The following is a 27,941-nucleotide window of genomic DNA, read 5'->3' as shown; positions in this document are numbered from 1 at the left end:
GAGTTCAAGACCAGCCTAGCCAACATGGTGAAACCCTGTCTCCACTAAAAGTACAAAAATTAGCCTGGTGTGGTGGCACATACCTGTAGTCCCAGCTACTCAGGAGGCTGAGGCAGGAGAATCACTTGAACCCGGGAGGTGGAAGTTGCAGTGAGCCAAGATCTCACCACTGCACTCCAGCCTGGGTAACAGAGCAAGACTCCGTCTCAAAAAAAAAAAATAGGTAAGAGGGTTCATGGAGATAGAGTAAAAAGGGTTGTCATTTCCATACTTGCAAAGGCACGTATGGTGCTAAGATAACACAGTACTTAATGGAATGGCTTGCTTTAATTTGGTACAGCTATTCTTTTTTTTTTTTTTTTGAGACGGAGTTTCGGTCTTGTTGCCCAGGCTGGAGTGCAATGGCACGATCTCAGGCATATGCCACCACACCCAGCTGAATTTTTGTATTTTTAGTAGAGATGGAGTTTCTTCATGTTGGTCAGGATGATCTTGAACTCCTGACCTCAGGTGATCTGCCCACCTCGGCCTCCCAAAGTGCTGGGATTACAGGTGTGAGCCACCGTGCCTGGCCTCTTTTTTTTTTTGAGATGGAGTCTCTCTCTGTCGCCCAGGCTGGAGTGTAGTGGCGCGACCTCAGCTCACTGCAAGCTCCGCCTCCCAGGTTCATGTCATTCTTCTGCCTCAGCCTCCCAAGTAGCTGGGACTATAGGCACCCGCCAGCACGCCTGGCTAATTTTTTGTATTGTTTTTTAGTAGACACAAAGTTTCACCATGTTAGCCAGGATGATCTTGCTTGATCTCCTGACCTCATGATCGCCCGCCTCGGCCTTTCGGCCTTTTTTTTTTTTTTTTTTTTTTTGAGACGGAGTCTCACTCTGTCACCCAGACTGGAGTGCAGTGGCGTGATCTCGGCTCCCGGCAACCTCCACCTCCTGGGTTCAAGCGATTCTCCTGCCTCAGCCTCCTGAGTAGCTGGGATTACAGGCACGTGCCACCACACCTGGCTAATTTTTGTATTTTTAGTAGAGACTTGGTTTCACCATGTTTGTCAGGCTGGTCTCAAACTCCTGACCTCGTGATCTGCCCGCCTCGGCCTCCCAAAGTGCTAGGATTACAGGCGTGAGCCACTGCGCTCGGCCGGTACAGCTGTTCTTTAGTGTACGTAATGGATAGAGAATGGCAGGAAATGAAATGACCAGGTAGTTTGGGATTCCATTATACTTCTGTATGCAATACTAAGGAGCTTGGAGTTTTATCCTATAGGCAGTGGGCAACTATTAAAGGATTTTAAGAAGGAAATGACTGCCATTTTAGAAAGGTAACTGCTGGCGTTGTGGAAAATGGAACAAAATGGAAGTTTGGCATGTAGGAGAACAATTGAGAGGCTATTGCTATAGTATAAGGCAGCAGTCCGCAATCTTTTTGGCACCAGGGACTGGTTTCATGGAAGACAGTTTTTCCATGGATGGAAGGATGATGGTTTTGGGATAAAACTCTTCCACCTTAGATCATCAGGCATTAGTTAGATTCTCATAAGGAGTGCACAACCTAGTTTCCTCGTATACGCAGTTCACAACAGGGTTTGCACTCCTATGAGAATCTAATGCTGCCGCTGATCTGACTGGCGGTGGAGCTCAAGCAGTAATGCTCGCTCATGCCCCATACCCCACCTTCTGCTGTGCTGCCGTGTTCCTAACAGGTCACAGACTGGTACTGGTCAGTGGCCTGGGGGTTGGGGACCTCTATTATATGGGATACAAATTTAGGAGTTGGAATTGACACGATTTAGTGACTGATGGGATATGGGGGGTAAAGGGCATGCAGAAGAATCTAGGATAACCCTCAGATTCATGATTTTAGAGACTTGAGTATATGGTGATACCACCAGCTACAAAAGTTAGGAAATATAGAAAGAATAGATTGGTGGACTGATAAGCTGTAAGACATATTGAATTTGAGGTGCCTGAGGATCATTCAAGTTGAGGTATTCACCAAGCAATTGAGCTATCCCTGAGTCAGGCAGGAATGCTTCACAAGTGAGTGCCTATGTAAATAGTCAGTCCTTCAGCAACTAGATTTCAAAGCATCTTCTGCTGTCACTGCTGTCAGATCTCTCCTCTACTCCCACCGGAATTGCTGAGACTGAAGCCCCTACCTTCCCTCTATAAGGCTGATTCCCTGAGTACTACTATAGGAGCTACCCAGAGATTGAAACCACTGTTCCTTTCTCCTTACTCCTACCAGTTTTAGAAAGATTTAACCCTCAAGACTTAATAAACTGATCCAGGAATTTAATCCATTATTTTAAATAGTATTTCAATGGAAAAATGTATTTAGAGTTTCATAGTATCAATTTAGAAATGAACTTTTTCTTTCTCAGTAACTAGTATAATTTTCAACCTGTTTGCTCAGGCCAAGATTCTAAGCATCATCCAAATGTCCTCTTTTTCTCATATCCCACGTGTAATCCATCAGCAAAGTCATGTCGTCTCTTGTGAGAATCTGACCCCTCACCATCTTCACTGCCATATCCCTCATCTCTGGCCAGGACGGCTACAGGAGCCTCCTGACTGGTCTCTTTATAATCCATTTTCTACATAGCAACTTCAGTCATAAGTAATCAGATCAAGTCACTCCCATGCTTAAAACCTTTCAATGGCTTCCCATTGCAATCAGGATAAAATCTAGCTCCTGCCCATGGCATTCTAGGCTACATAATCTGGTCCTTGCCTATCTTTCTGATTTCATATTCCTCCTCCGTTCCCGTTGTTCATTCTGCTCTAGCCACACTGGCCCATTTTCTCTCTTCTAGAAAGGACAAGTTCAACCTTGTTTCATTCTGCTTGGATCATTCTTGCCCTAGTTATGGGTCTCAACTCATATGTTACCTCTTCAGAGGGGGCTTTCCTGGGCCTTCTAATAAAGTAGTGCTTTACCCCTACTTAGTCATTCTTGCTGTGCTCTAGTTTTGTTTTTTTCTTAATAGTACTTAATCCCATTTGAAATTATATAATTTGTTTATGTATTTATTGATTTTTTTTCCTCCTACTGTAATGTAGACATTAATTTTCAGTTATGTCCTAATTCCCCAAATTTCAGAATATCTTTAGACTACTGGCAGGGGGTGGTAGTTACTATAAGAAAAGATAATGTTTTAAAATTGTTATAAAGTATTTAAATTGTCTTGAAGTTACAAATTATGTTTTATTAGCAAACAGTATCTTGGGTTAAAATGATAAAGACTGGATGTTAGATAAGAATAATTCAACCTGAGAAAGCTGATAAGGGAAAAAAAAGGAACTGGCTAGAACCAACCTTTAAAAATCTGCGTTAGGCTGACAATCACAACCTCTGAGAAGTCTTATAATATTAATCATTATTATTTTGTCCATTTTTTAATGTGGGTTTTAGATTATTGTGATACGTAAGATGTGATTGCAGTTGCCAGATGCCAGGCATGCTAATGCTTCTGTTTGGTTATTTTTCAGGGTACAGCTCGCAGAAAGAAGAAGGTGGTACATAGAACAGCCACAGCTGATGACAAAAAGCTTCAGAGTTCTCTAAAAAAACTGGCTGTGAATAATATAGCTGGTATTGAAGAGGTATGATCACTTTGCAAGTTGTTAAATTATGTGGGTACATGCACAAATAATTGTCTAGACCTTTCAGATGTAAAATATCAGCTTAGAAAAATCTTTGATATTGTCACTCTGATGTCTTTGAAGAACTGTGGCACTTTGATTTTTGTATGAAATTAAATGATGGTCAAAAAAAAATTTTAGTAGACAGTTAAGGATTTTCATCATACTTTTCAGGCTCAAGATATTTGCATATATGACAATTATGTAACTGTTCTTGAATATTAATATAAAATATGTCTCTAATAATGTAGAAATAAACCCCAACATTTGTTCAGATGAGATAGACTTTTTTTTTTTTTTTCCCGAGATGGAGTCTCGCTCTGTCACCCTGGCTGGAATGCAATGGCATGATCTTGGCTCACTGCAACCTCCGCCTCCCGGGTTCAGACAATTCTCCGGCCTCAGCCTCCCGAGTAGCTGGGACTACAGGTGTGCACCACCATGCCCAGCTGATTTTTGTATTTTTAATAGAGACGAGGTTTCACCATGCTGGCCAGGCTGGTCCCAAACTCCTGACCTCGTGATCCGCCTGCCTCGGCCTCCCAAAGTGCTGGGATTACAGGTGTGAACCACCGCACCCAGCCAGACTTTTTTTATTATTTAAGATTTTGGACTCATGGCTCAATAGAGGTAGACTTTTTTACCCTAATGCACCTTGATATTCTACAGAGCCTCATTAGTTACTACCTCAGCCAAAAGGCTTTAGCAATAGCTTTACATGAGTTAGATTTCTTATTAAAACTGTTTCAAAAATTGTTTAAAATGTATTAGTCAGCTGGGTGCAGTGGCTCACGCCTGTAATCTCAGCACTTTGGGAGGCCTAGGCAGGCGGATCACCTGAGGTCAGGAGTTCAAGAGCAGCCTGGCCAACATGATGAAACCCTATCTCTACTAAAAATACAAAAATTAGGTAGCTGTGGTGGCACATGCCTGTAATCTCAGCTACTCAGGAGGCTGAGGCAATCAAGAATCACTTGAACCCAGGAGGCGGAGGTTGCGGTGAGCCAAGATTGTGCCATTGCACTCCAGCCTGTGTGACAGAGTGAGCATCCGTCTCAAAAAAAAAAAATTGTATGTCAGTTTATTGTATTTTGATGACACTATTTTTCTCAAATATGAGACCAAAGATTAATGTTATTCCAGAAGATACTTAATAAATAACAACAACTACTTGTGATGTTACCACCTAGATGCACCTCTGCCTGATGATTCCATTTGTTTTTTTGTTTTTTAAGACAGAATCTCACTCTGTCACCCAGGCTGGAGTGCAGTGGTGTGATCTCTGCTCACTGCAACCTCTGCCTTCTGGGCTCAAGCAATTTCTGCCTCAGTCTCCAGAGTAGCTGGGATTACAGGCGCCCACCACCAAGCCCGGATAATTTTTTTTTAATTTTTTATTTTTAGTAGAGACAGTGTTTCGCTATGTTGGCCAGGCTGGTTTCAAACTCCTGATCTCAAATAATCTGCCCACCTTGGCCTCCCAAAGTGCTGGGATTACAGGCATGAGCCACCGCACCCAGCCGATTCCATCTGTGATAGTAACCAAAGTTTACGCTTTCACTGCCGTAAGTTAAATTTAATCGGCCGGGCGTAGCAGCTAACGCCTGTAATCCCAGCACTTTGGGAGGCCAAGGCGGGCAGATCACGAGGTCAGGAGATCGAGACCATCCTGGCTAACACGGTGAAACCCTGTCTCTACTAAAAATTCAGAAAAAAAAATAGCTGGGCGCGGCGCCAGGCGCCTGTAGTCCCAGCTGCTCGGGAGGCTGAGGAGGAGAATGGCGTGAACCCAGGATGGGGAGCTTGCAGTGAGCCGAGACCGCGCCACTGTACTCCAGTCTGGGCAACAGAGCGAGACTCCATCTCAAAAAAAAAAAAAATTAATCATTACTGTGTTTGGTATCACCTCACAATTTTAAATAGGTGACTAGTGTACATGTGCTATAAAACGAATCAGAAATAATGTGACGGTACGGGCTGGGCGCAGTGGCTCACACTTGTAATCCCAGCACTTTGGGAGGCCAAAGTGGGCAGATCTTCTGAGGTCAGGAGTTTGAGACCAGCCTGGCCAACATGGTGAGACCTGTCTCTACTAAATATACAAAAATTAGCCAGGCATGGTAGTGCGTGCCTGTAATCCCAGCTATTTGGGAGGCTGAGGCAGGAGAATGGCTTGAACCCAGGAGGCAGAGGTTTGCAGTGAGCTGAGATCACGTGAGACTCTGTCTGAAAAAAAATAATAATAATGTGGATATAGGGATCATTAATAAAGAAATAGCAGAGTTAAATGGCAAAGAAAAGGTAGTGGAATGGCAAAGTGCCACATGTTCCTTCCACCTTGCATATATAAATGAGTAAAATTAACACATCATTTAAATCTGCTTTGTACATTGAAAATCAGTGTACTGATAACATAGTAGAAAATGTAAGCCACATGCATCTTTTTCCTTTCAGCTTGATGTGACTGTGCCTTCTTACTCTGAGGTACAGATTAGAGCTTCATTTGTAAGACCTGAAATTATATTTAGACATTATTTTTTTCTGAGTTATTGAAAGCTTTTATATATTTTCATGGACCTGAAATATTTTAGAGAGACCATTCTCTTAATCTTAGATACATATTAGAAAAAACAAATCTAAGTCCTTTCAAACCTCTTTTAAAAATCTAAAACTTGGTAAAAATGAATAAGTTGCAATAATACACATGAATTCTGATAATATTAAACCTAACCTACTTGTAAATGTTTATGCAATTTTATATCTTTGCCTACCTTTCTACCCTTCAACTCCTCTGTCCCCCAACCTCAGCACTGTTGACATTTTGAACTAGATAATTGTTTGCTGTGAGAGCTGTCCTGTGCATTATAGGATATTTAGCAGCATCCCTGGCCTTCACTCACTAGATGCTAGTAACACCCCTACACTCCTAGTTGTGGTAATCAAAAATATCTCTAGAGGTTGCCATGTATATGTACCTTGCAGGCAAAGGGCAGGCACCCTTAGTTGAGAAACACTTCTTTAGAGAGGAAAAAAAATTATACCTTCCTTGCAGTATAGATTTAACTGTGTAATATCTCCAAGGACATGTTTTTCTAAAGTTTTTGTTCAGATTTGGAAGACTTTATGCCTCTCATAATTAGTAAAACTTTTAGTGTAGGGGCAGCATTGATTTTATAAGTGTTTCACATTGAAATAAGAAACCAGTTAGTAATTTTTGATCTCTTCAGAATATAATCAAACCTATAATACTGTGCTGAGGTCATGGTATTGCTGTAATTGAAATCATCGTAACAAAGTACTTAATGATAGTCAACATTTATTAAACATCTGCGTGCCAAGCATTTTGCCAAGGACTTACTGGACAGTGGTACAAGATATTTTGCATGGCCTCTGTCTTTTGTAGCTTACGATCTGGTGGGGAGAATAATTAGACAGCTAGACAAATCAATATGTATTATATCCCATTTCAGCTCACAATATCCCTTTGAGTTGGTTGTTGTTGGTTACAGATGAGAGAGCTGAGGCTTAGAGAGTTAGCTGCCTACCTAAGATCACATAGCCTAGTAAGTGCTGGAATTCCAGATTTGAACTAAGGTGTGTCAAAACCAGAGTTCATACTATTCATTAATTTATTCTGCTTTTGCTGTTTTCATTTATATTTGATTATACTCATTCTTGGCCTTTTAATTTCCTCCTGTCCCTCCTCCCCCACCAAAAAAAAAGGGAAAGTAAGAGGTTTACCTGCCTTATATAGGTACTGAGCACCTACCATGCAGAATTCATTCCTTAAACCGTTATAGAAAAGAAATCCCATCGGTATTTCCAAGGACATTGCTGTTTCTCCTTTTTCAGGTCTTAATATAGGCATTATTTCCTCCCAGAAGTCTTCCTGGTAGCACCTGTACAGCATTTGTGCAGAGAAGGGTTAGGTGCCTTTCATGTGTGCCTCCACAATGCCCTGTATCTGCTTTTTATTATAGCACTTATTAAATTATATTGTGAATTCTTTTTTGTTAATATTGCCACTGCAGTTTGTTTGAGGAGTTAATACATCTCACAACATCACACAGACAATTAATGCCACATAATAGATAGATGGCATGTGTGTACACTATAGCAGCTTCTCTGCCCTCCCCCCATCCTGGTGTTGTCTTCTAACCCTCACAGGATAGTTGTACAGGGAAAACGTACAAAGTAATAATACAAGGTGGCAACCATAAAATTTCTGAATATTTGAACCTAAGATGGAGAGGAGTTTTACTTTTTGTTCTTCTTTCCCTCTTTCTAAAATTGATTTTTTGAGAACCAAGATATTTGTTACTTTATATAACCCTTAACAAATCTGAAATATTCCTCTTTGGGAACATCTAGTATACTATATATAACCTGACTTGCTTATTCACTTGGGTTAAAAACAGCTTCTTGAGAAGGAAAAAAAGCTATTGCATTAAATGTATACATGAAAATATGGATATGATTTTCAGAACCAGTCAGATATGAACATATATATGTCTTAGAATAGGAAACACATTAATTAAAATTTTGTTATTTTTACTTTGGGATGTTTAAAACTTGTTGCAAAGTGTGAACTCAGGAATATACTGCCTTTTTGAGTTTTGGCAGTTTAAAGCAGATAACAACTTTTGAGAAGAAAAGACACTTTTTGCCATTATTGTGAAACAATATGATAGTACTTTCTGTGCTTAGACCTTCAAAACATGAAAAAGTAGAAAGTGCTCAGTTTAGGGAGTGAGGAACAGGGAGAGCAGTAGTGGATCTCAAAATTCATTGAATGCACTTAGGCCAAGTAAAGTTTCTCCATACCCCTAATTTTCTACTGTCAGTACTGAATATCACTAATATTAGTACTATCCAAGCTATCAGTATTTGTGATTTTTTTTTCCCCTTCCAGAGCTTAATTGGCGTCTTCTTCAGAAACTTTAAAAACTAAGGTTGGGCGCAGTGGCTCAGTCCTGTAATCCTAGCACTTTGGGAGGCCAAGGCAGGTGGATTACCTGAGGTCAGGAGTTCAAGACCAGCCTGGCCAACATGGTACCACACTGTTTCTACTAAAAATACAAAAATTAGCTGGGTGTGGTGGTGCATGCCTGTAATCCTAGCTACCCAGGAGGCTGAGGTAGGAGGATCGCTTGAACCTGGGAAGCAGAGGTTGCGGTGAGCTGAAATCGTGCCATTGCACTCTAGCCTGGGCGACAGAGCAAGACTCTGTCTTAAAAAAAAACTAAAAGACTATTTGGAATAAGACAAGCTTCTCTGACCTTTTTTGTATTCATTAGTTCATTGATTTGGTATAATAAATTATATATAGGGTTTTTTTTGTTTTGTTTTGTTTTTTAATGTTACCAAACAAAGAAAAATCCGAGGCTGTCAAAAACTAAAGTATAGGACTTCGGGAGGCTGAGGCAGGGGAATCGCTTGAACCCTGGAGGCAGAGGTTGCAGTGAGCCCAGATCATGCCACTGCACTCCAGCCTGGTGACAGAGCACGACTCCATCTCAAAAAAAAAAAAAAAAAAAAAAAACTAAGGGATGGGGGATTTCAGAGACAGTTTCATACAAAGGTCAAGTAAATAACCAGCTTTTTTTTTTTTTTTTTGAGATGGTCTCACTCTGTTACTCAGGCTGGAGTGCAGTGGCATGATCTTGGCTCACTGCAATCTACTGCCTCCTGGGTTCAAGCAATTCTCCTGCCACAGCCTCCTGAGTGGCTGGGATTATAGGCGCACCACCACATCTGGCTAATTTTTATATTTTTAGTAGAGACGGGGTTTCACCACATTGGCCAGGCTGGTCTCAAACTCCTGACCTCAGAAGTTCCACCTGCCTTGGCCTCCCAAAGTCCTGGGAGGATTACAGGCGTGAGCCACTGTGCCTGGCCAATAACCAGCTTTTTGAAAGGAATTCTTAGGCTGACTTACAGAGTATCATCCAGAACCAAATTTCTGAAAATGTTTTATGTTCTGTAACATTTGAAAATATTTGAATGTGCTTGTTATTTGGTAATCTAGTTGAATGTAGTGACTGTGCTGTCACCTTTTCTTCCCCTAATTGCATGAATCCATTGACAAAAGATCTGTTTTATTTCTCAGAAACAACAGATTTTTTCCATTTTATTTGGTAAGAAGTGTAACCAAAAAGCACCTTCTGATTCAGATGCCCTAATTGTTCCAAGTTGCTTCATAGAGTTTTATAATTATATTCAGAGGACAGCTTCTGTCTTAATTAGGGTATAATTCAGCCTCCATGAAACCCTTCCCTGTCTTTCCAGGTATAATCAACCCTTTCTCTCTACTTTCACTGCTGTTAGCCTAAGTTGCTCTTCTATAATATGTTTTTCACTATCTCATATCGTGGTGTATAATGGTAACTTATTAACCCAGTAGTCTGTTTTCAGTAGCTTATAAAGAGTCTTGACGGCTGGGAACATGTTTATTCATTGTTTGTAGTATAGCATGCTGATTCTCTGTGATGAGTTTGCTTAGAGCCTATTAAATTTAAGAGGTACTGATTATTCCAGGTGGGATTGTTCTGCAGTAAGTTAGCTATAGGGAGCTAGGGCTTAGAGAAAGCTTAAGGCTGGGAATATAAATTTTGTAATTGGACACATAAGTTTTACTTTTTACATTTTCCTCTTCCTGGTTCTTGTTTTTTCTGAACCAGTTGTACAGAAAGAGGACCTAAAGTTAATGACGGGCTCTTCCTGCAGTTCCTTCTTCGTCCAGCTAGAGCCTCAGGAGCCCATAGATAGACAGCTCTGAGTACACGAGAGTAAAAGGGAAGCACCGTGTCCTATTCACCTTACCATTCCATAGCATCCTTCTTTCTCTCTTAGGGTCCTATTCTTTTAGCTTTTTGTTTTGTTTTTTACTGTGTGTGTGTGTTTGTGTGTGTGTGTGTGTGTGTGTGTGTGTGTAGATATATCTATATATATATATCACAAAATTTGCCATTTTGGCCAGGGTTTTTTTTTGTTTTTTTGTTTGTTTTTTGTTGTTGTTGTTTTGAGACGCAGTCTCGGTCTTTTGCCCAGGCTGGAGTGCAGTGGTGTGATCTCGGCTCACTGCAAGCTCTGCCTCCCGTCTTCACGCCATTCTCCTGCCTCAGCCTCCTGAGTAGCTGGGACTACAGGTGCCCGCCACCACGCCTGGCTAATTTTTTGTATTTTTAGTAGAGATGGGGTTTCACCATGTTAGCCAGGATGGTCTTGATCTGCTGACCTCATGATCCGCCTGCCTATTTTTTGTATTTTTAGTGGAGATGGGGTTTCACCATGTTAGCCAGGATGGTCTTGATCTGCTGACCTCGTGATCTGCCTGCCTTGGCCTCCCAAGTGCTGGGATTACTGGCATGAGCCGCTGTGCCCGGCCAGCTGTTTTTAACTATACAATTCATTGGCATACATCAGAATGTTGGCCAAACATCACTACTGTTCATCTCTAGAACTTTTTTCATTTTCCTCAACTGAAACTTGATACCCATTAAACAACAACTCCTTATTCCCCTCTACCCCAGCCCTGGTAACCGCCAATCTACTTTCTATTTTATGGATTGCCTATTCTAGATATTTCATATGAATAGAATCATGCAGTATTTGTCCTTTTGTGCCTGGAGGCCTGGAGTACCTCACTTAGCTTAGTGTTTTCAAGGTTCATCTAGGTCATAGCGTATCAGAACTTCACTGCTTTATAGCTGAATAATACTCCATTGCATGCGTATACCACATTTTATCCATCCTTATTGGCATCTTTTGTACTTAAAAGAGCTTTCTTCCCCTCAATATAAAAATATATTGCCGGCTGAGTGCGGTGGTTCACACCTGTAATCCTAGCACTTTGGGAGGCTGAGGTGGTCGCATCACGAGGTCAGAGTTCATAACCAGCCTGGCCAACATGGTGAAACCCCATCTCTACAAAAATACAAAAATTAGCCACGTGTGGTAGCATGTGCCTATAATCCCAGCTACTCAGGAGGCTGAGGCGGAAGAATCGTTTGAACCTGGGAGGCGGAGGTTGCAGTGAGCCGAGATCGTGCCATTGCACTCCAGCCTGGGCAACAGAGCAAGACTGTCTCAAAAAAAAAAAAAAAAAAATTGGCTGGGCGTGGTGGTGCACGCCTGTAATCCCAGCTACTCAGGAGGCTGAGGCAGAAGAATTGCCTGAACCTGGGAGGCAGAGGTTGCAGTGAGCTGAGGTCATACCATTGCACTCCAACCTCGGCAACAAGAGTGAAACTCCGTCTCAAAAAATATATATATCTGTATATCTATATAGATAATAGATATTGCCATTGTAGAAAATCAGGAATATAGAGAAAATGTCAAGAAGACAATATTCAGCTGTAATCCCTACCACCCAGAGAGAGCTACTATTAGTCTTGTATTTAATCTTTCCCATCTTTATGTGCACTATATATATGTACTATATATATGTAATATATATATGCTACATACACACACATATATGATTACAGCTAGATGTACAATTTAGAATCCTTTTTTTTTTATTTGGTCAGGTGCAATGACTCATGCCTGTAACCCCAACACTTTGAGAGGCTGAGGTGGAAGGATTGCTTGAGGCCAGGAGTTTGAGACCAGCCTAGGTAACATTGTGAGATGCTGTCTCTACAAAAAAAAAAAAAAAAAAGGCCGGGCTGGGTGGCTCACGCCTGTAATCCCAGTACTTTGCGAGGCCAAGGCAGGTGGATCATGAGGTCAGGAGTTAAAGACCAGCTTGGCCAAGATGGTGAAACCCCGTTTCTACTAAAAATACAAAAATTAGCCAGGCGTGGTGGTGGGCATCTGTAATCCCAGCTACTCAGGGGGCTGAGGCAGAGAATTGCTTGAACCCGGGAGGCGGAGGTTGCAGTGAACTGAGATCGTGCCGCTGCACTGCAGCCTGGGTAAGAAAGCAAGACTCCATCTCAAAAAAATGAAAAATAAAAAAAATGTAATTCGCTGGGCATGATGGTGCTTGCCTGTGATCCCAGCTACTCAGAGGGTGAGGCAGGAGGATACTTTGAGCCCAGGAGTTCTAGGCTGCAGTGAGCTGTGATCTCACCATTGCACTTCCAGCCTGGGTGACAGAGCAAGACCTTGTTTTTTTTGTTTGGTTTGGCTTTTTTGTTTGTTTGTTTGTTTTTTGAGATAGAGTCTCACTCTATGCCCAGGCTGGAGTGCAGTGGCACAGTCTTGGCTGACTGCAACCTCTGCTTCCCAGGTTCAAGCGATTCTCGTGCCTCAAACTCCCAAGTAGTAGCCGGTATCACAGGTGTGTGCCACCGCACCCAGCTAATTTCTTTTTTTTTTTTTTTTTTTTCGAGGCGGCGTTTCACTCTTGTTGCCTAGGCTGGAGTGCAATGGGGCAATCTCGCCTTACCACAACCTCGGCCTCCCAGGTTCAAGCGATTCTCCTGCCTCAGCCTCCCGAGTAGCTGGGACTACAGGCATGCACCACCATGGCCGGCTAATTTTGTGTTTTTAGTAGAGACGAGTTTCTCCATGTTGGTCAAGCTGGTCTTGAACTCCTGACTGCAGGTGATCCACCTGCCTCGGCCTCCCAAAGTGCTGGGATTACAGGTGTAAGCCACCACACCCAGCCCCACACCCAGCTAATTTTTGTATTTTTAGTAGAGATGGGGTTTCACTGTTTTGGCCAGGCTGGTCTTGAACTCCTGACCTCAGGTGATCCACCTGCCTCAGCTTCCCAAAGTGCTGAGATTACAGGCATGAGCCACTGCATCCGGCTTGTTTTTGTTTTAAAAGAATCATTTTTATTTTTTTAATTTTTAATTTTTTTATTTTGAAACAGGGTCTCACTCTGTCACCGAGGCTGAGTGATTCCATCACTATGCCTGGCTACTTTTTAGAATTATCTGTAGAGATGAGGTCTCCCTATGTTGCCCAGGCTGGTCTTGAACTCTTGGCCTCAAGCAGCCCTCCCACCTCTGCCTCCCAAGGTGCTAGGATTACGGGCATGAGCCACCACACCCGGCCAATAATCATTTTTTAAAATAGCCTTATATTATAAAAATTATTTTATGTCATTAAAAAACCTCCTTTTAATCATTTGTAGGTATCTACATACATTCCAGTATATGGATATACTGTACTGTAATTTAACACTTTTTTATTATTTATTATACATTATAACGTTTTGATAATAAAAGAATCATGTGTTGAACTTTTCAATACATAAATATATCTCTCTGGGTCGGGCGCAGTGGCTCACGCCTGTAATCCCAGCACTTTGGGAGGATCATGAGGTCAGGAGTTCATGACCAGCCTGGCCAACATGGTGAAACCCCATCTCTACAAAAATACAAAAATTAGCCGGGCATGGTGGCACGCTCCTGTAGTCCCAGCTACTCTCAGGAGGCTGAGGCAAGAGAATTGCTTGAACCCAAGAGGCAGAGGTTGCAGTGAGCCAAGATCGCACCACTACACTACAGCCTGCTGGGCAACAGAGTGAGACTACGTCTAAAAAAAAAAAAACAACCATATATATATATAAATAAAAAATACATAATTAAAATATATTTTTAAAAATATATATTATATAAATTATAATTATATATTATATGTAAATAAATATTTTATATATTTATATATAATAAAATATATGTATATTTATATATATATAAATCTGAGTTCCTTCAACTCTCTTGTTGCCCAGGCTGAAGTACAGTGGCGCAATCTCGGCTAACTGCAACCTCCACCTCCTGGGTTCAAGTAATTATCCTGCCTCAGCCTCCTGAGTAGCTGGGATTACAGGCACACGCCACCACGCCCAGCTAATTTTTTGTATTTTTAGTAGAGACGGGGTCTCATCGTGTTGGCCAGGCTGGCCTTGAACTCCTGACCTCAGGTGATCCACCCGCCTCAGCCTCCCAAAGCGTAGGGATTACAGGAGTGAGCCACTGCGCTCGGCCTCTGTAGATTCTTGAAAGTGTAGTTACTGGCTGAAAGAGCCATGAACATTTTAAGAACTCTTCATGCATTTTGTCAAATTGCTTTTCAGAAAGAATATGCCAGTTCACACTACCTACAGCATATATAAAGAGAATTCCTAGCTGGGCACGGAAATTCTTTTTTGTACTAAAAGTACAAAAAAGTAGCCAGGCATGGTGGCGTGCGCCTGTAATCCCAACTACTTGGGAGGCTGAGGTGGGAGAATTGCTTGAACCCAGGAGGTGGAGGTTGCATTGAGCAGAGATAGCGCCACTGCACGCCAGACTGGGTGACAGAGCGAGACTCAGTCTCAAAAAAAAAAAAAAGAAAAAGGCCGGGCGCAGTGGCTCACACCTGTAATCTGAGCACTTTGGGAGGCTGAGGCGGGCAGATCACGATGTCAGGAGTTCGAGACTAGCCTGACCAACGTGGTGAAATCCCATCTCTACTAAAAATACAAAAATTAGCTGGGCGTGGTGGTGGCGCATGACTCTAATCCCAGATACTCAGCAGGCTAAGGCAGGAGAATCGCCTGAACCTGTGAGGCGGAGGTTGCAGTGAGCCAAGATCGCACCACTGTACTCCAGCCTGGGTGACAGAACGAGATTCTGTCTCCAAAAAAAAAAAAAAAAAAAAAAAAAGAATTCCTGTCTTGTCAGACTTGTCACCAGAGAATAAGAGAAAGTGATCCCAGCATATGTTATAGACTAATGATAGCATAAGCTTTAGCTTAATAATAGCCATTAGAAATAAGCAGATGCTGAGCTAGAATTGAATGTGAAGGATACTGACTGACTTATAAGAGCGTGTGCAAAGCCCATAATCCTCAAAATCTCACATTATTCAGTCTCACAACACCCCAGACGCTTGTATGCTTTATTCTTAAGAAGTCAGTTGTTTCACCCTATTAAGCTGTAAGAAGAGGCTAGGTGTGGTGACTTGTGTTTGTAATCCCAGCACTTTGGGAAGCCAAGGCAGGAGGATCACTTAGGGCCAAGAGTTCAAGACCAGCTTGAGTAAAATCATGACACCATGTCTCTAAAGAAAATAAAAAATTAGCCAGGCATGGTGGCACATGCCTGTAGTCCTACCAACTTAGGAGGCTGAGGCAGAAGGATCCCTTGAGCCCAGGAGTTTGAGGCTGCAGTGAGCTGCTATAATCAAGCCACTGCACTCCAGCCTGGGAGACAGAATGAGACCCTGTCTCTTAAAAGATATAGGAAGAAGTCAGTAAAAGATCAATTTTCTGGTAAACATTTAAGTGCCATTACATGTAGGATGGAGTAGGCAACTGCTGGCTGGGCGCGGTAGCTCCTGCCTGTAATCCCAGCACTTTGGGAGTCTGAGGCGGGTGGATCACCTGAGGTCAGGGGTTTGAGACCAGCCTGGCCGACATGACGAAACCCCATCTCTACTAAAAATATAAAAATTAGCTGGGCGTGGTGTCACAGCCTGTGATCCCAGCTACTTGGGAGGATGAGGCAGTGGAATCGCTTGAACTCGGGAAGCAGATGTTGCAGTGAGCAGAGGTTGAAGTGAGCTGAGATTGCGCCATTGCACTCTAACTTGGGTGACAGAGCGAGACTCCATCTCAAAAAGAAAAAAAAGAGACAACTGCTAATTCTCTTTTATCATTCTCAGTTGGATTCAAAAAAAGTCACAAAGAATTAAAGCCTCCATGAACTGAGAGGGCAGTTATTAGCAAGAGCTATGGAGTCAAATATAACTTTGTGAGCCTCCTCTAGCCACAAAAATGTACTGCAGCATAGGAACAAAGTGAGCATCGAATTTACCAGGTAGGAGGCTACTATGACTAACTTACATACCCTATGCAGAGCCCAGCAAAGGTAGGGTTTGTTAAGGTGTTTGATAGCAGCATAAAAGGGCCACCCAGCAGTTGCCAAGAGTGACTTAAAATGCCCCTAATTCTGGAGGGTAGGTTGGGCTGATTCTGAAAGGTCAAAATTATAGGAAAAGTCAGGCTAAAGATACAGCCCAGGAGATTCTGGGCATCTTCATTGGCGGCACTGCTGGGGCTGTATTTAAACCTTAATGTGACCCATCATCTAGCATTTGGGGAGTTGGTCTGACAACATCTTTTTTTTCCTTTTTTTTTTTTTTTTTTCCTTTTTTGAGACAGGATCTCGCTCTGTCACCCAGGTTGGAATGCAGTGGTGTGATCACAGCCTCAACCTCCTAGGCTCAGCGATCCTCCCACCTCAGCCTCCTGAATAGCTAGGACTGTAGGCATGTACCACCATGCCACCTGGCTTGCTTTTGCTTTTTTTTTTTTTTTTTTTTTGGTAGTGATGGGGTTCTCGCTGTGTTTTCCAGGCATCTTGAACTCCTGGACTTAAGCGAGCCTCCTACCTCAGTTTCCCTAAGTGCTGGGATTACAGACATGAGCCGCCATGCCCAGCCATGATTTTAGAATAAATTGTATAGGAGGTATCCATTCATTCATTCAGCAGATTTAAGTGATTATTATGTATTAGATATTGAGGGAAATACTATGTCGAATAAGGCATGGTCTCTGATCTTAAGAAATTAACCTTTTAGTATGGTCAGTGATTTACAAATGCAATTATACTACAAGACAGTTCTGTATAATAGCAGTAAGTGCATAAACCACCTTAAGTTTTCACAGAGAAAGAAGCATCTTACCTCAATCTTGGACAAATGGGAATGTGCAAGATGGAGAAGTAGGAAATGGTTCTTCTAAACAGTGAAAACAGCATATATAAATACACTAGGAATGAGAGGACAAAGTTTACTGCTAACTACTAGACACATCAGTTTTAAAGCAAAAAATGAGAGCAAGGGCATTCTGTGGTTTGGACTGGAGTCTCAAAATGCCTCTTTCTCCTTAGCTCAAGTGGCATCCTTTACCTTCAGCTATCTTTAGGAAAAAAAAAACAAAAACAAATTTTGACCTAAAGGGGGTGTTTGGTTGAAAAAGAGACCTCAGTGCTGGTATAGTTGCTAGTTTAATAGTCCTTTTTATTTGGCTGCTCCTTGTTCTTATATTGTACATATATTATATGGCTTACTTAAACCACACAGTATAAAATCACTGAAAGAAGTGAAGTCTCGATATTAAATGCATATAATTTGCTTTATGACTTTAACAAGTTCCTTATCCCTTCTTTTACCCAAAATGGCAGGAGAGGTGTCTAACTGGTCTTGTTCAGCCAAACAATTCATCGTTTGATAGTTTCTAATAGCTTGTGCCCAGAAGCCTTATATAACCATGTCATTTGCTGAGAAGGAAGGAATGTTAGATAAAAATAAAATAATTTGAATTAGTCGGGCATGGTGGCGCACATCTGTAATCCCAGCTACTTGGGAGGCTGAGGCAGGAGAATCACTTGAATCCAAGAGGAGGAGGTTGCGGTGAGCAGAGGTCACGTCACTGCACTCCAGCTTGGGCAACAAAGTGAGACTCCATCTCAAAAAAAAGAAAGAAAGAAAGAAAGAAAATATTCTAGCTGTTCTACCTTCTAGTATTTTTCTATATTCTAAAATTAACTAAACTCTCCATCCCTTTCTGGACCTTTCTATTCCTGAAGCTGCATCTTTTAGACCACTCCATTTAAGACAGCCATGAATAAATTTATTTATGTTTCACAATCTGAGATGGAATTCATCTTGCTTTTCACACTAAACTCAAGCATATTTCAAACTAGAAAGACCTATATATCAGAATGTAAAATATAACAACATTTAGCCTTCAGAAGAGAAAATTGAACATAAGGAAAAACTCCATGAGTTTATTGTTTTTGGCTCCATGTTAGCCTCTTGTTTTGTAGCCAATAAGATACATTTTATCTGTATACCTGTGTTGTTTTTCTTTTGTGTTCTCGATTTGGCCTGTATCCTGAAATAAATCATTCTCTGGCAAGCTCTCATGAGGCCATGGAATTTTCTTTTTCTTTTTTTTTTTTGAGACAGTGTCTTGCTCTGTTGCCCAGGCTAGAGAGCAATGGCATGATCTCAGCTCACTGCAACCTCTGCCTCCCGGATTCAAGTGATTCTCCTGCCTCAGCCTCCGAAGTAGCTGGGATTACAGGCACCCGCCACCCCACCCAGATAATTTTTGTATTTTTAGTAGAGATGGGGTTTCACTATGTTGGCCAGGCTGGTCGTGAACTCCTGACCTCAGGTGATCCACCCGCCTCAGCCTCCCAAAGTGCTGGAATTACAGGCATGAGCACCCAGCTGAATTGAATTTTTGTAGGCAAATAAGCGTTTTAAGTATGAGAATGACTTAGTAGGAAGGAAACTAAAGAACAAGTTGGGAAACCCAGGTTAAAGTCCTCGGTTTGCACTTAACAAGCTATTTGTCCTTGGGTATGTTGCTAACAAAGAGCTTTTGTCTTCAGTGTTTATTTCTTTAACATAAAGGATTTGAATTGGAAGACTTCTGAGTTCAACAAATATATAGCCTGAATTTTTTGAACAATATTGATTTCAGATTTCTTGTGACTTTAATGTCTGTAAATAAAAAAATGTCTCAGATTCCAATATTTGAGACTCTGCACCCAGAAGCATTTTAGAAATCTTTTGTTTTTTGGGGGTTTTTTTTTTTTTGAGACGGAGTCTGACTCTGTTGCCCAGGCCAGAGTGCAATGATGCATTCTCGGCTTACTGCAACATATGTCTCCCAGCTTCAAGCAATTCTCCTGCCTCAGCCTCCTGAGTAGCTGGGGTTATAGGTGCCTGCCACCATGTCTGGCTAATTTTTGTATTTTTAGTAGAGACAGTGTTTCACCATGCTGGCCAGGCTGGTCTCGAACTCCTGACCTCAGGCAATCCACCCGCCTCGGCCTCCCAAAGTGCTGGGATTACAGGCGTGAGCCACTGCGCTCGCTCGGCCTTTTTTTTTTTTTTTTTTTTTTTTTTTTGAGAAAATCTCACTTGGTAGCCAGGCTGGAATGCAGTGGCACAATCTCAGCTCACTGCAACCTCTGACTCCCTGATTCAAGAGATTCTCCTGTCTCAGCCTCCCAAGTAGCTGGGATTACAGGCACATGCCACCACACCCAGCTAATTTTTGTATTTTTAGTAGAGACAGGGTTTCACCATGTTGGCCAGGATGGTCTCTATTTCCTGACTTCGTGATCCACCTGCCTCAGCCTCCCAAAGTGTTGGGATTACAGGCCTGAGCCACCGCGACTGCCCTTTTATTTTTTTGAGAAAGAGCTTCACTCTTGTCGCCCAGGCTCGAGTGCAGTGGTGCGATCTCACCTTACTGCAACCTCTGACTCCTGGGTTCAAGCCACTTCTGCCTCAGCCTCCGAGCAGCTGGGATTACAGGCACCCGCCACCATGCCCGGCTGATTTTTGTATTTTTAGTAGAGACGGGGTTTCACCATGTTGGCCAGGCTGATTTTGAACTCTTGATCGGCCCACCTTGGCCTCCCAAAGTGCTAGGATTACAAATGTGAGCCAGCGCACCTGGCCTGAAATCCTTTTTTAAACCACATGATTTGGTCTTGATTGGAAAAATATAGTCCTACCATATCTTTTATTCTTTTCCCATTCTAAAATTACGTGATTCTAGGCTAAATGCAGAGCAATATCCCATTTCACATCCACTGTCATCCTTCTGAAGCCCAGATTTCACCCACTTTAACATTTAACTTTTTACCAAAACTGTAATTATCTTCAAAACTATATAATTTATCTTTTCTAAAGTTAATATAACTCATAGTGCCATGTTTTTAGAACAACTGGATTGAATGCTTATTGTGTGTGATATAATTAATAGAACCCTAAGTGTAATAGTGAGAGAGGGAAGGGTATAGAATTTAAATAGTGATTTTTGTCAGAAAAACCTGGGGAAATTATTTGTGGGTTTAGTTACAATTTTCCAGGGATTTGCCTTTATTTTCTCTGTGTTCCAGGTCTTGCCTGAAATTTAGAAGCCCCTTTCTTTCCCTTCCTTTCTGGTGCTATCAGTGGTGGTGATCACCTCTGAGGAAGAAAAGCCCTCTTCCCACTGTCCATGGAGAACACTCAGCATCTATGCTTGATTGTGACAGGGTGGATTTTGGATGGATCATGAAATGCTTCTAAAGTAGCCAAGAGTTAACTCTTCCTAACCTTTTTATATAGTAAGCATGTTACCACCAAGGTAACTTACCCAGGGGAATCAACTACATAGTGGAATCACATTATTCACACATTTAACCTACGCAAATTCAACTCTACTGAAAAAAACAGAAAGTACATGAGTGAGAGAGAAAAATAACAATCTTAAGTAGCACATGTAAACCTTCCATTTCAGTAAGTCCCAGGCAATGGATGAAATCAAATCTGAAATAGTCAGTTCATATTGGTGAAAGTTATGGAAAGAATGTGAGGATGATTTTTAAAGGTTTCCTAGTTGATAAAGCATGTTCAGGTCACTAGGCAAGTGGGTGGGACAACTTCTTTGACCTTTATGGGGGTTATTAAAGATTGTTGAGAAGCTACCCTTAAGAATTAGAGGAACTGGCTGGGTGTGGTGGCTCATGCCTATAATCCTAGCACCATGGGAGGCCGAGGTGGGCAGATCAGGAGTTCGAGACCAGCCTGGCCAACATGGTGAAACCCCATCTGTACTAAAAATACAAAAATTAGCCGGGCATAGTGGCACGTGCCTCTAATTCCAGCTACCTGGTGGAGGCTGAGGCGGGAGAAAGGTTAGAACCTGGGAGGCAGAGGCTGCAGTGAACCAAGGTCATACCACTGCACTCTAGCCTGGATGACACAGCGAGACTCTGTCTCAAAAAAAAAAAAAAAAAATTAGAGGAACTAGCAAAATCCCCTACAAAGAATGGCATGATTAGAACAAGTTGAAATTTTTATAAATGTACTAAGTGCTTGAAGGAATGAAACACCTGGTTACATTTCTGAGTGTTCTTTATGGATTTTCAGTGGTTGTTTTTACTATATACTATTTCCCCTTTGTAACCAGTCCCCTAAGTAAGATGCTACCCTACCAAGTGGAAATTGCACTGATTTTGTTTGACAGTATAAATTGAGTAAGATAATGAGTAATTTCATTAAGAAGCTGATTTGTGGCTGATACTTCCATTTTTTAAAAAAACGTGGGCATGTACTTCTTTCTCTTAGAAGTCTTTGAATTTAAAATCTAGATTCTATAATGAATTGACTATTTCTTGTCCGTCCTAGTAATTTGTGCCATCTACACCATTTTACTTTATTACTATGATCTTTTTCCACGAATGTCCATTGCTTGGCCAGTTACTACCTTGGGATTACATAACTACCAAGTAAAAAACCATAATTGGCTGAATTGCTTTTTAAAAATGTATTGTTTTAGTGTACCTAGCATGTGAAGTACATTTTTCTTCTGTGATCATACAGGTGAACATGATTAAAGATGATGGGACAGTTATTCATTTCAACAATCCCAAAGTCCAAGCTTCCCTTTCTGCTAATACCTTTGCAATTACTGGTCATGCAGAAGCCAAACCAATCACAGAAATGCTTCCTGGAATATTAAGTCAGCTTGGTGCTGACAGTTTAACAAGCCTTAGGAAGTTAGCTGAACAGTTCCCACGGCAAGGTAGGTATTTCAATTTAGTAAATCTTTCTCTCCCCACCTTACTTAAAGAACCTAATCATTTAAAAGGTGTCCCATCTTAATTTGGATTTGCCTGTATGTAATTATTTTACTTTCTATAAAGTTATTTCTATGCTTCATAAAATTTTGAGTTTGTTTGTTTAATGATTATGTAGTGTGACACATAGAATATTCAGAAACATGGCTGGGTGTGGTGGCTCACGCCTGTAATCTCAGCACTTTGGGAGGCCTAGACAGGTGGATTGCCTGAGGTCAGGAGTTCGAGACCAGCCTGACCGACATGGTGAAACCTCGTCTGTACTAAAAATACAAAAATTAGCCAGGCATGGTAGCAGGCGCCTATAATCCCAGCTACTCGGAAGGCTGAGGCAGGAGAATCACTTGAACCCAGGAGGCGGAGGTTGCAGTGAGCTGAGATCATGCCATTGCACTCTAGCCTGGGCAACAAGAGGGAAACTCCATCTCAAAAAAAAAAAAAAAAAGAATATTTGGAAACATTTTGGTAGTAATAATAGTAAGTTGAGAAGTAATTACGTAAAAGGATAGTGCCCAGATCTTCAGGCCATAATTTTATTTTATTTCATTTTATTTATTTTTGAGACACAGTCTTGCTCTGTCTCCCAGGCTGAAGTGCAGTGGTGCGATCTCAGGTCATTACAACTTCCACCTTGTGGATTCAAGCAATTTCCATGCCTCAGCCTCCCAAGTAGCAGGGACTACAGGTGGTGTGCACCACTGCACCCAGTTAATTTTTGTATTTTTAGTATAGACAGGGTTTTGCCATGGTGGCCAGGCTGGTGTTGAGCTCCTGGCCTCAAGTGATCCACCTACCTACCGCCTCCCAATGTGCTAGGATTACAGGCGGGAGCTACCATGCCTGGCCCATCATTTTAAATAGTTAATTTGAGATTCACTGCTAATTAATGACAATCAGAAAATACTGTTGTATGGCTGGGCGCAGTGGCTCACTCTTGTAATCCCAGCACTTTGTGATGCTGAGGAGGGAGTATTTCTTGAGGCCAGGAGCTCAAGACCAGCCTGGGCAACATGGTGAGACCCTATCTGTACAAAAAATACAAAAATTAGCCAGGTGTGGTAGCACATGCCTATAGTTGTAGCTGCTCAGGAGGCTGATGCAGGAGGATCACTTGAGCCCAGGACTTCAAGGCTGCAGTGAGCTATGGAATGCCACTGTACTTCAACCTGGGTGACAGAGGGAGACCCTGTCTCTAAAGAAAAAAGAAAATAATGTTGTCAGACATCTATGTTTTTGTTAAATATTGATTGCCCTATAAATGTGGCAACCATAAGTTCTGAATTTCCAAGATAGTCCTGGTTTCAAATGTGTCATGTTGCCCCTAAAAATGAAAAAATCTAGTATTGCAGTGCCCATACTACCTAGTTAGATATTTTCTTACACCAAAAGAAATGAAAAAAATCTTTTTTTTTTTTTTTTTTTTTTTGAGACAGAGTCTTGCTCTGTTGCCCAGGCTGGAGTGCAGTGGCATGATCTTGGCTCACTGCAGCCTCCACCACCCGGGTTCAAGCAATTATCTGCCTCAGCCTCCCAAGTTAGCTGGGATTACAGGCGCCCTCCACCGCGCCTGACTAATTTTTATATTTTTAGTAGAGACAGGGTTTCACCGTCTTGGCCGGGCTGGTCTTGAACTCTTGACCTCATGATCCACCCGCCTCAGCCTCCCAAAGTGCTGGGATTACAAGCATGAGCCACTGTGCCTGGCTTTTTTGTTGTTGTTGTTGTTGTTTGTTTGTTTTTTGAGACAGAGTCTCACTCTGTTGCCCAGGATGGAGTGCAGTGGATTACAGGCGTGAACCACCATACCTGGCTGAAAAAAAACTTAGTTTTTTATTTGGAGAATATGGCCACTGTAAAGTCTTTTTACTCAGTGATCAGTTATTCCACTTTGCATATAAATTTTATCTTTGTAGGCCATGTGTGGTGGCTCATGTCTGTAATCCCAGCACTTTGGGAGGCCAAGGTAGGTGGATCCCTTGAGGTCAGGAGTTCGAGACCAGCCTGGCCAACATGGTGAAACCCCATCTCTACTAAAAATACAAAAATTAGCTGGGTATGGTGACATTTGCCAGTAATCTCAGCTACTTGGGAGGCAGGGAGAATCGCTTGAACTTGGGAGGTGGAAACTGTAGTGAGCCAAGATCGCATCACTACACTCCAGCCTGGTCAACAGAGTGAGACCCTGTCTCAAAAAATAAATAAATAAAAATAAATAAAATAAATTTCATCTTTGTCACACATTGAAATTGCCAGCTGTGTTATCAGTGTATTAACTGATTAATTAAATTAAAGTTTTATTTATTTTTAATGTTACTTAAGCAAAAAAATATGAATGGCATTTTAGATTGACAATATTTAGCTATTTCTGAGCAACTGTATGTGATTTATACAGGAAAAAAGGGATAAACATTATAAGTTTTCTTTAAGGTCTTTGTTCTCAATGACTAATATTAAAATAAATTTTTTGTAGTCTTGGACAGTAAAGCACCAAAACCAGAAGACATTGATGAGGAAGATGATGATGTTCCAGGTAAGTGACATTTCCTTAGACTTAAGATTTTAAGCATCCTGTTTATCTCCTTTCAGTCATTGCATAAATGACTTTTAGGTTTGTGTTGATTGTAAGCTCATGAATTTAAATCGATTCACAATAATGTGGATAGGATCTAATGAAAAACAATGTAAGCCCCCACTTTAGAACCTAGAATCAGAAATTGTCACACAAAGCTCTGCTGCCTGGATTTATTGAAATCACTGTGATTATAAATTTGCGTAGCTATTGTTATAACATTTCTGTGTGAATTATAATTGACATATGAAAATGCTATTCACCTCAGTAATTTGCATAGACAAAAGATGAACATTTCTTTAGGATTACTGTCCTAAGCAAATAATTAAATCATTGTTAATAAAATGCCACCAGTTCATTTCTGCCTCCTTATGTTTTCAGGCTAATTCTGGTTGTACTAATTTTATTTTTTGGGGAGTTAGGAGTTCCATTTACCTCTTTTTCCTTTTTTGTATTCTTTGATTCATATACTTTGTTTTTCTTTTTCAGATCTTGTAGAAAATTTTGATGAGGCATCAAAGAATGAAGCTAACTAAAAGTTTGGTTTTTGGAAGCTGGCATGGACTAGATTTAACAAATCAGCTATGTGGTTCCAAAGTTTTACAGACACAGAGAACATCACCTGTTACTAGTTCAGTAATATAAATATTTTGTATATTAATAATGCTGTTTGTTCAGCATTTTTCGGTCATTTGATTTTGCATTTTGCACTTCCTCCCAGGATATTTTTTTGGTCAAAATATGAAGTATTGGTGCAGTTTGAGGGTGTTTTGGTTTTTGATTCCTGGTTTTTTTGTTTTTTGTTTGGGGTATTTTTGGTGTATGTATGTTTATGTATGTGTGTGGGTATGTGTGTATACAGTGGAGAGCAAATTGGAAAACAGTTCTATTTATCCTCCTCCCTCCCCAGTAGAAATAAAAAAAAATCTTTACATTTGTTACTTTTCTTTTCCCCCCATAAGACACAGAATTAATGGAAAGTGAGTATCTTGGATTTCAGATCTGAAGAGATTTTTACCATTAGTGGTTTGATTTTAATTTGCTTGGTTAACTATCATATTTTTCATACACTTCTCTGGGTTTAAAATGTCTTGAAGTATTTTGCCACTGGCTTCATGCTAGAGTAATGGGTAACATATCTTTGGTATGATTGCCTTAGATTAACTTACCTAGTCAGACCCAGAAGAACTTCTTTTACTAGCTTGCTTCCTAAATGCCTTTTTTCCTCTCCTTTTGGTCTCCAAATGGCCTGGTCAGCTTTTGGTAATATTCTTCCTCATCTTCCACCTAGCTTGAGAAGGATGTTCTCCATATAGAGTTAAGCGAGTGCCTAATCCCTCCTTTTGTAAGATTTTGTTCCCTCATCTTGAGGAACAACTTCATCTTCAACTTTTTATTTCTCCCCGATGTTACAGTTTGGTAGATTTCAAACTGGAATAGCTAGCATGTGCTTGCTAAATAATTTTATGCCAGTCTTATCCTGTATCCTAGCTGTTCTTAATAGCAGGTACAAAAATGCCTGTTTTTCAGCAAGGTTGAAATTGGGAATGTCCTTTTGAATCAGAAGAAAATAGGCCATAGACTCATCCCCCAGCACAAATGGGCATTCTATGAAATGGTACTGGCCCTAGGAGGATTTCCTCAACCACTCTCCTACTTTTGGCCTTGAACCTACCTCTGGGTTGGATCTTACTATTGTAGCTGCTCACTATACCCTCCTGCATGCTTAGAATAATGCTTTGGGGGAGCACTGGTAAAACACAGTATTTATTTTTTTACCTCCTTTAAGAGGACTTGGAGGTAAGTTGCATTCATTCACTCAAGTTTCCCTCTTGCTGTCTAATAGAAGCTTACTTTTTGCTATATAAGCATTTGTTACAGCCAATATTTAAGGACAAAATTTAGAAAATATATCATTTCCTGGCCCATCATCAAACTAATACAGCTTAACCTTGCAGCTACCAACTTTTGTGTCAAGCTAGATATCTTTATTTGATATCTAAGGTGCAAGACCAACAATATATTAAGAGATCTGTAGACATGAAGGCAAAGCTCTTGTATTTTTTTCATCCAAACACCTCAATTTATTTTATAAATTCGTTCATTTTTCCTGTTATGTTTTATATAATATATGGACTAAACAAAATAAAATAACAGTACAAAAGAGGAGAATATTTCCTCTTGTGCTTTTCTTGATGTTGTGTACAGAATTTCCTTTTATATTATTCCTCTACCCTCCACCTGTAAATGAATATTAGTGCAGTAATTGTTTGAAATAATGCCTCATCCAGTGTTAGGTCAGTAGCTCCACGGTCTACACAGTCCAGAATTCTTTCTCTAATTGTCCCGAAGGAGGACATTGTGGAGGCAGAGTTAGGGGGAACCACTTCAAGTGGTTAGGGACAGATAAATAATAGGCAGTATAGCACATGAAAGAAAACACACACTTGGAAGCCAGGAGACTTGTGTCCTAGTCAAAATTCTGGCATTATGTGACCTTGGACAGGTCATCTAACTACTCTGAAATTTATCATCAGTCAAATAAGATTTTATTCTGTTTTGTTTTGTTTGAGATGGGGATTTGCTCTTGTTGTCCAGGCTGGAGTGCAATGTTGCAGTCTCAGCTGACTGCAACCTCCACCTCCCAAATTCAAGCAATTCTCCTGTCTCAGCCTCCAGAGTAGCTGGGAATTTTTTTTTTTTTTGTATTTTTAGTAGAGATGAGGTTTTACCATGTTGCCCAGGCCGGTCTTGAACTCCTGACCTCAGGTGATTCATTTGCCTCGGCCTCCCAAAGTGCTAGGATTACAGGCGTGAGCCACTGTACCCAGCCCAAATGAGATGTTTCTAAATCTAAAGTTTCTTCTGCTTCTGCATTTCTGTGAATCTCATTCGAAATTTTTCAGGGAAGGGATTTTATCATTTATTCAGAGATGTCTTTATTTTTTATTAATACCCATAAAACGTTTGTGTATTTGCTTCTTCCTCTTTCTCCTTTTGATCACATTTTAGCTACTCATCTAGAGGATCTCTGGCCAGTATTCCCTTTTATTGTATTGATAACAATTCTTAATGGCTGGCCTCTCTTGTGTACAATGAGCCAATATGCTTTTTTGTTTTATATTTTTGTAT

General features: G+C 41.0%; 1 protein-coding gene across 5 annotated transcripts in view; it reads left to right on the top strand.

Moving 5' to 3' along the window:
- Nucleotides 1-26,973, top strand: part of BTF3L4 (basic transcription factor 3 like 4) — a 32,127-nt gene extending 5,154 nt beyond the window's left edge. For 3 of the 5 annotated variants that reach the window (XM_054487976.2, XM_054487993.2, XM_063656067.1), the window contains 4 exons: nucleotides 3,492-3,605; nucleotides 21,984-22,185; nucleotides 24,711-24,770; nucleotides 25,299-26,973. In XM_054487976.2, coding sequence (XP_054343951.1) covers nucleotides 3,492-3,605; nucleotides 21,984-22,185; nucleotides 24,711-24,770; nucleotides 25,299-25,345 — 423 coding nt within the window. In that variant the 3' untranslated portion in view covers nucleotides 25,346-26,973. The remainder of the gene's footprint in view (nucleotides 1-3,491; nucleotides 3,606-21,983; nucleotides 22,186-24,710; nucleotides 24,771-25,298) is intronic. The other 2 variants (XM_054487985.2, XM_063656071.1) reach the window with 1 other exon arrangement.
- Nucleotides 26,974-27,941: the final 968 nt, after the last annotated feature.

This window comes from Pongo pygmaeus, chromosome 1, assembly GCF_028885625.2.
Source record: "Pongo pygmaeus isolate AG05252 chromosome 1, NHGRI_mPonPyg2-v2.0_pri, whole genome shotgun sequence".
Lineage (NCBI taxonomy): Eukaryota > Metazoa > Chordata > Mammalia > Primates > Hominidae > Pongo > Pongo pygmaeus.
The sequence above is the reverse complement of the archived record's forward strand: the minus strand, read 5'-3'. Positions and strand labels throughout refer to the sequence as shown.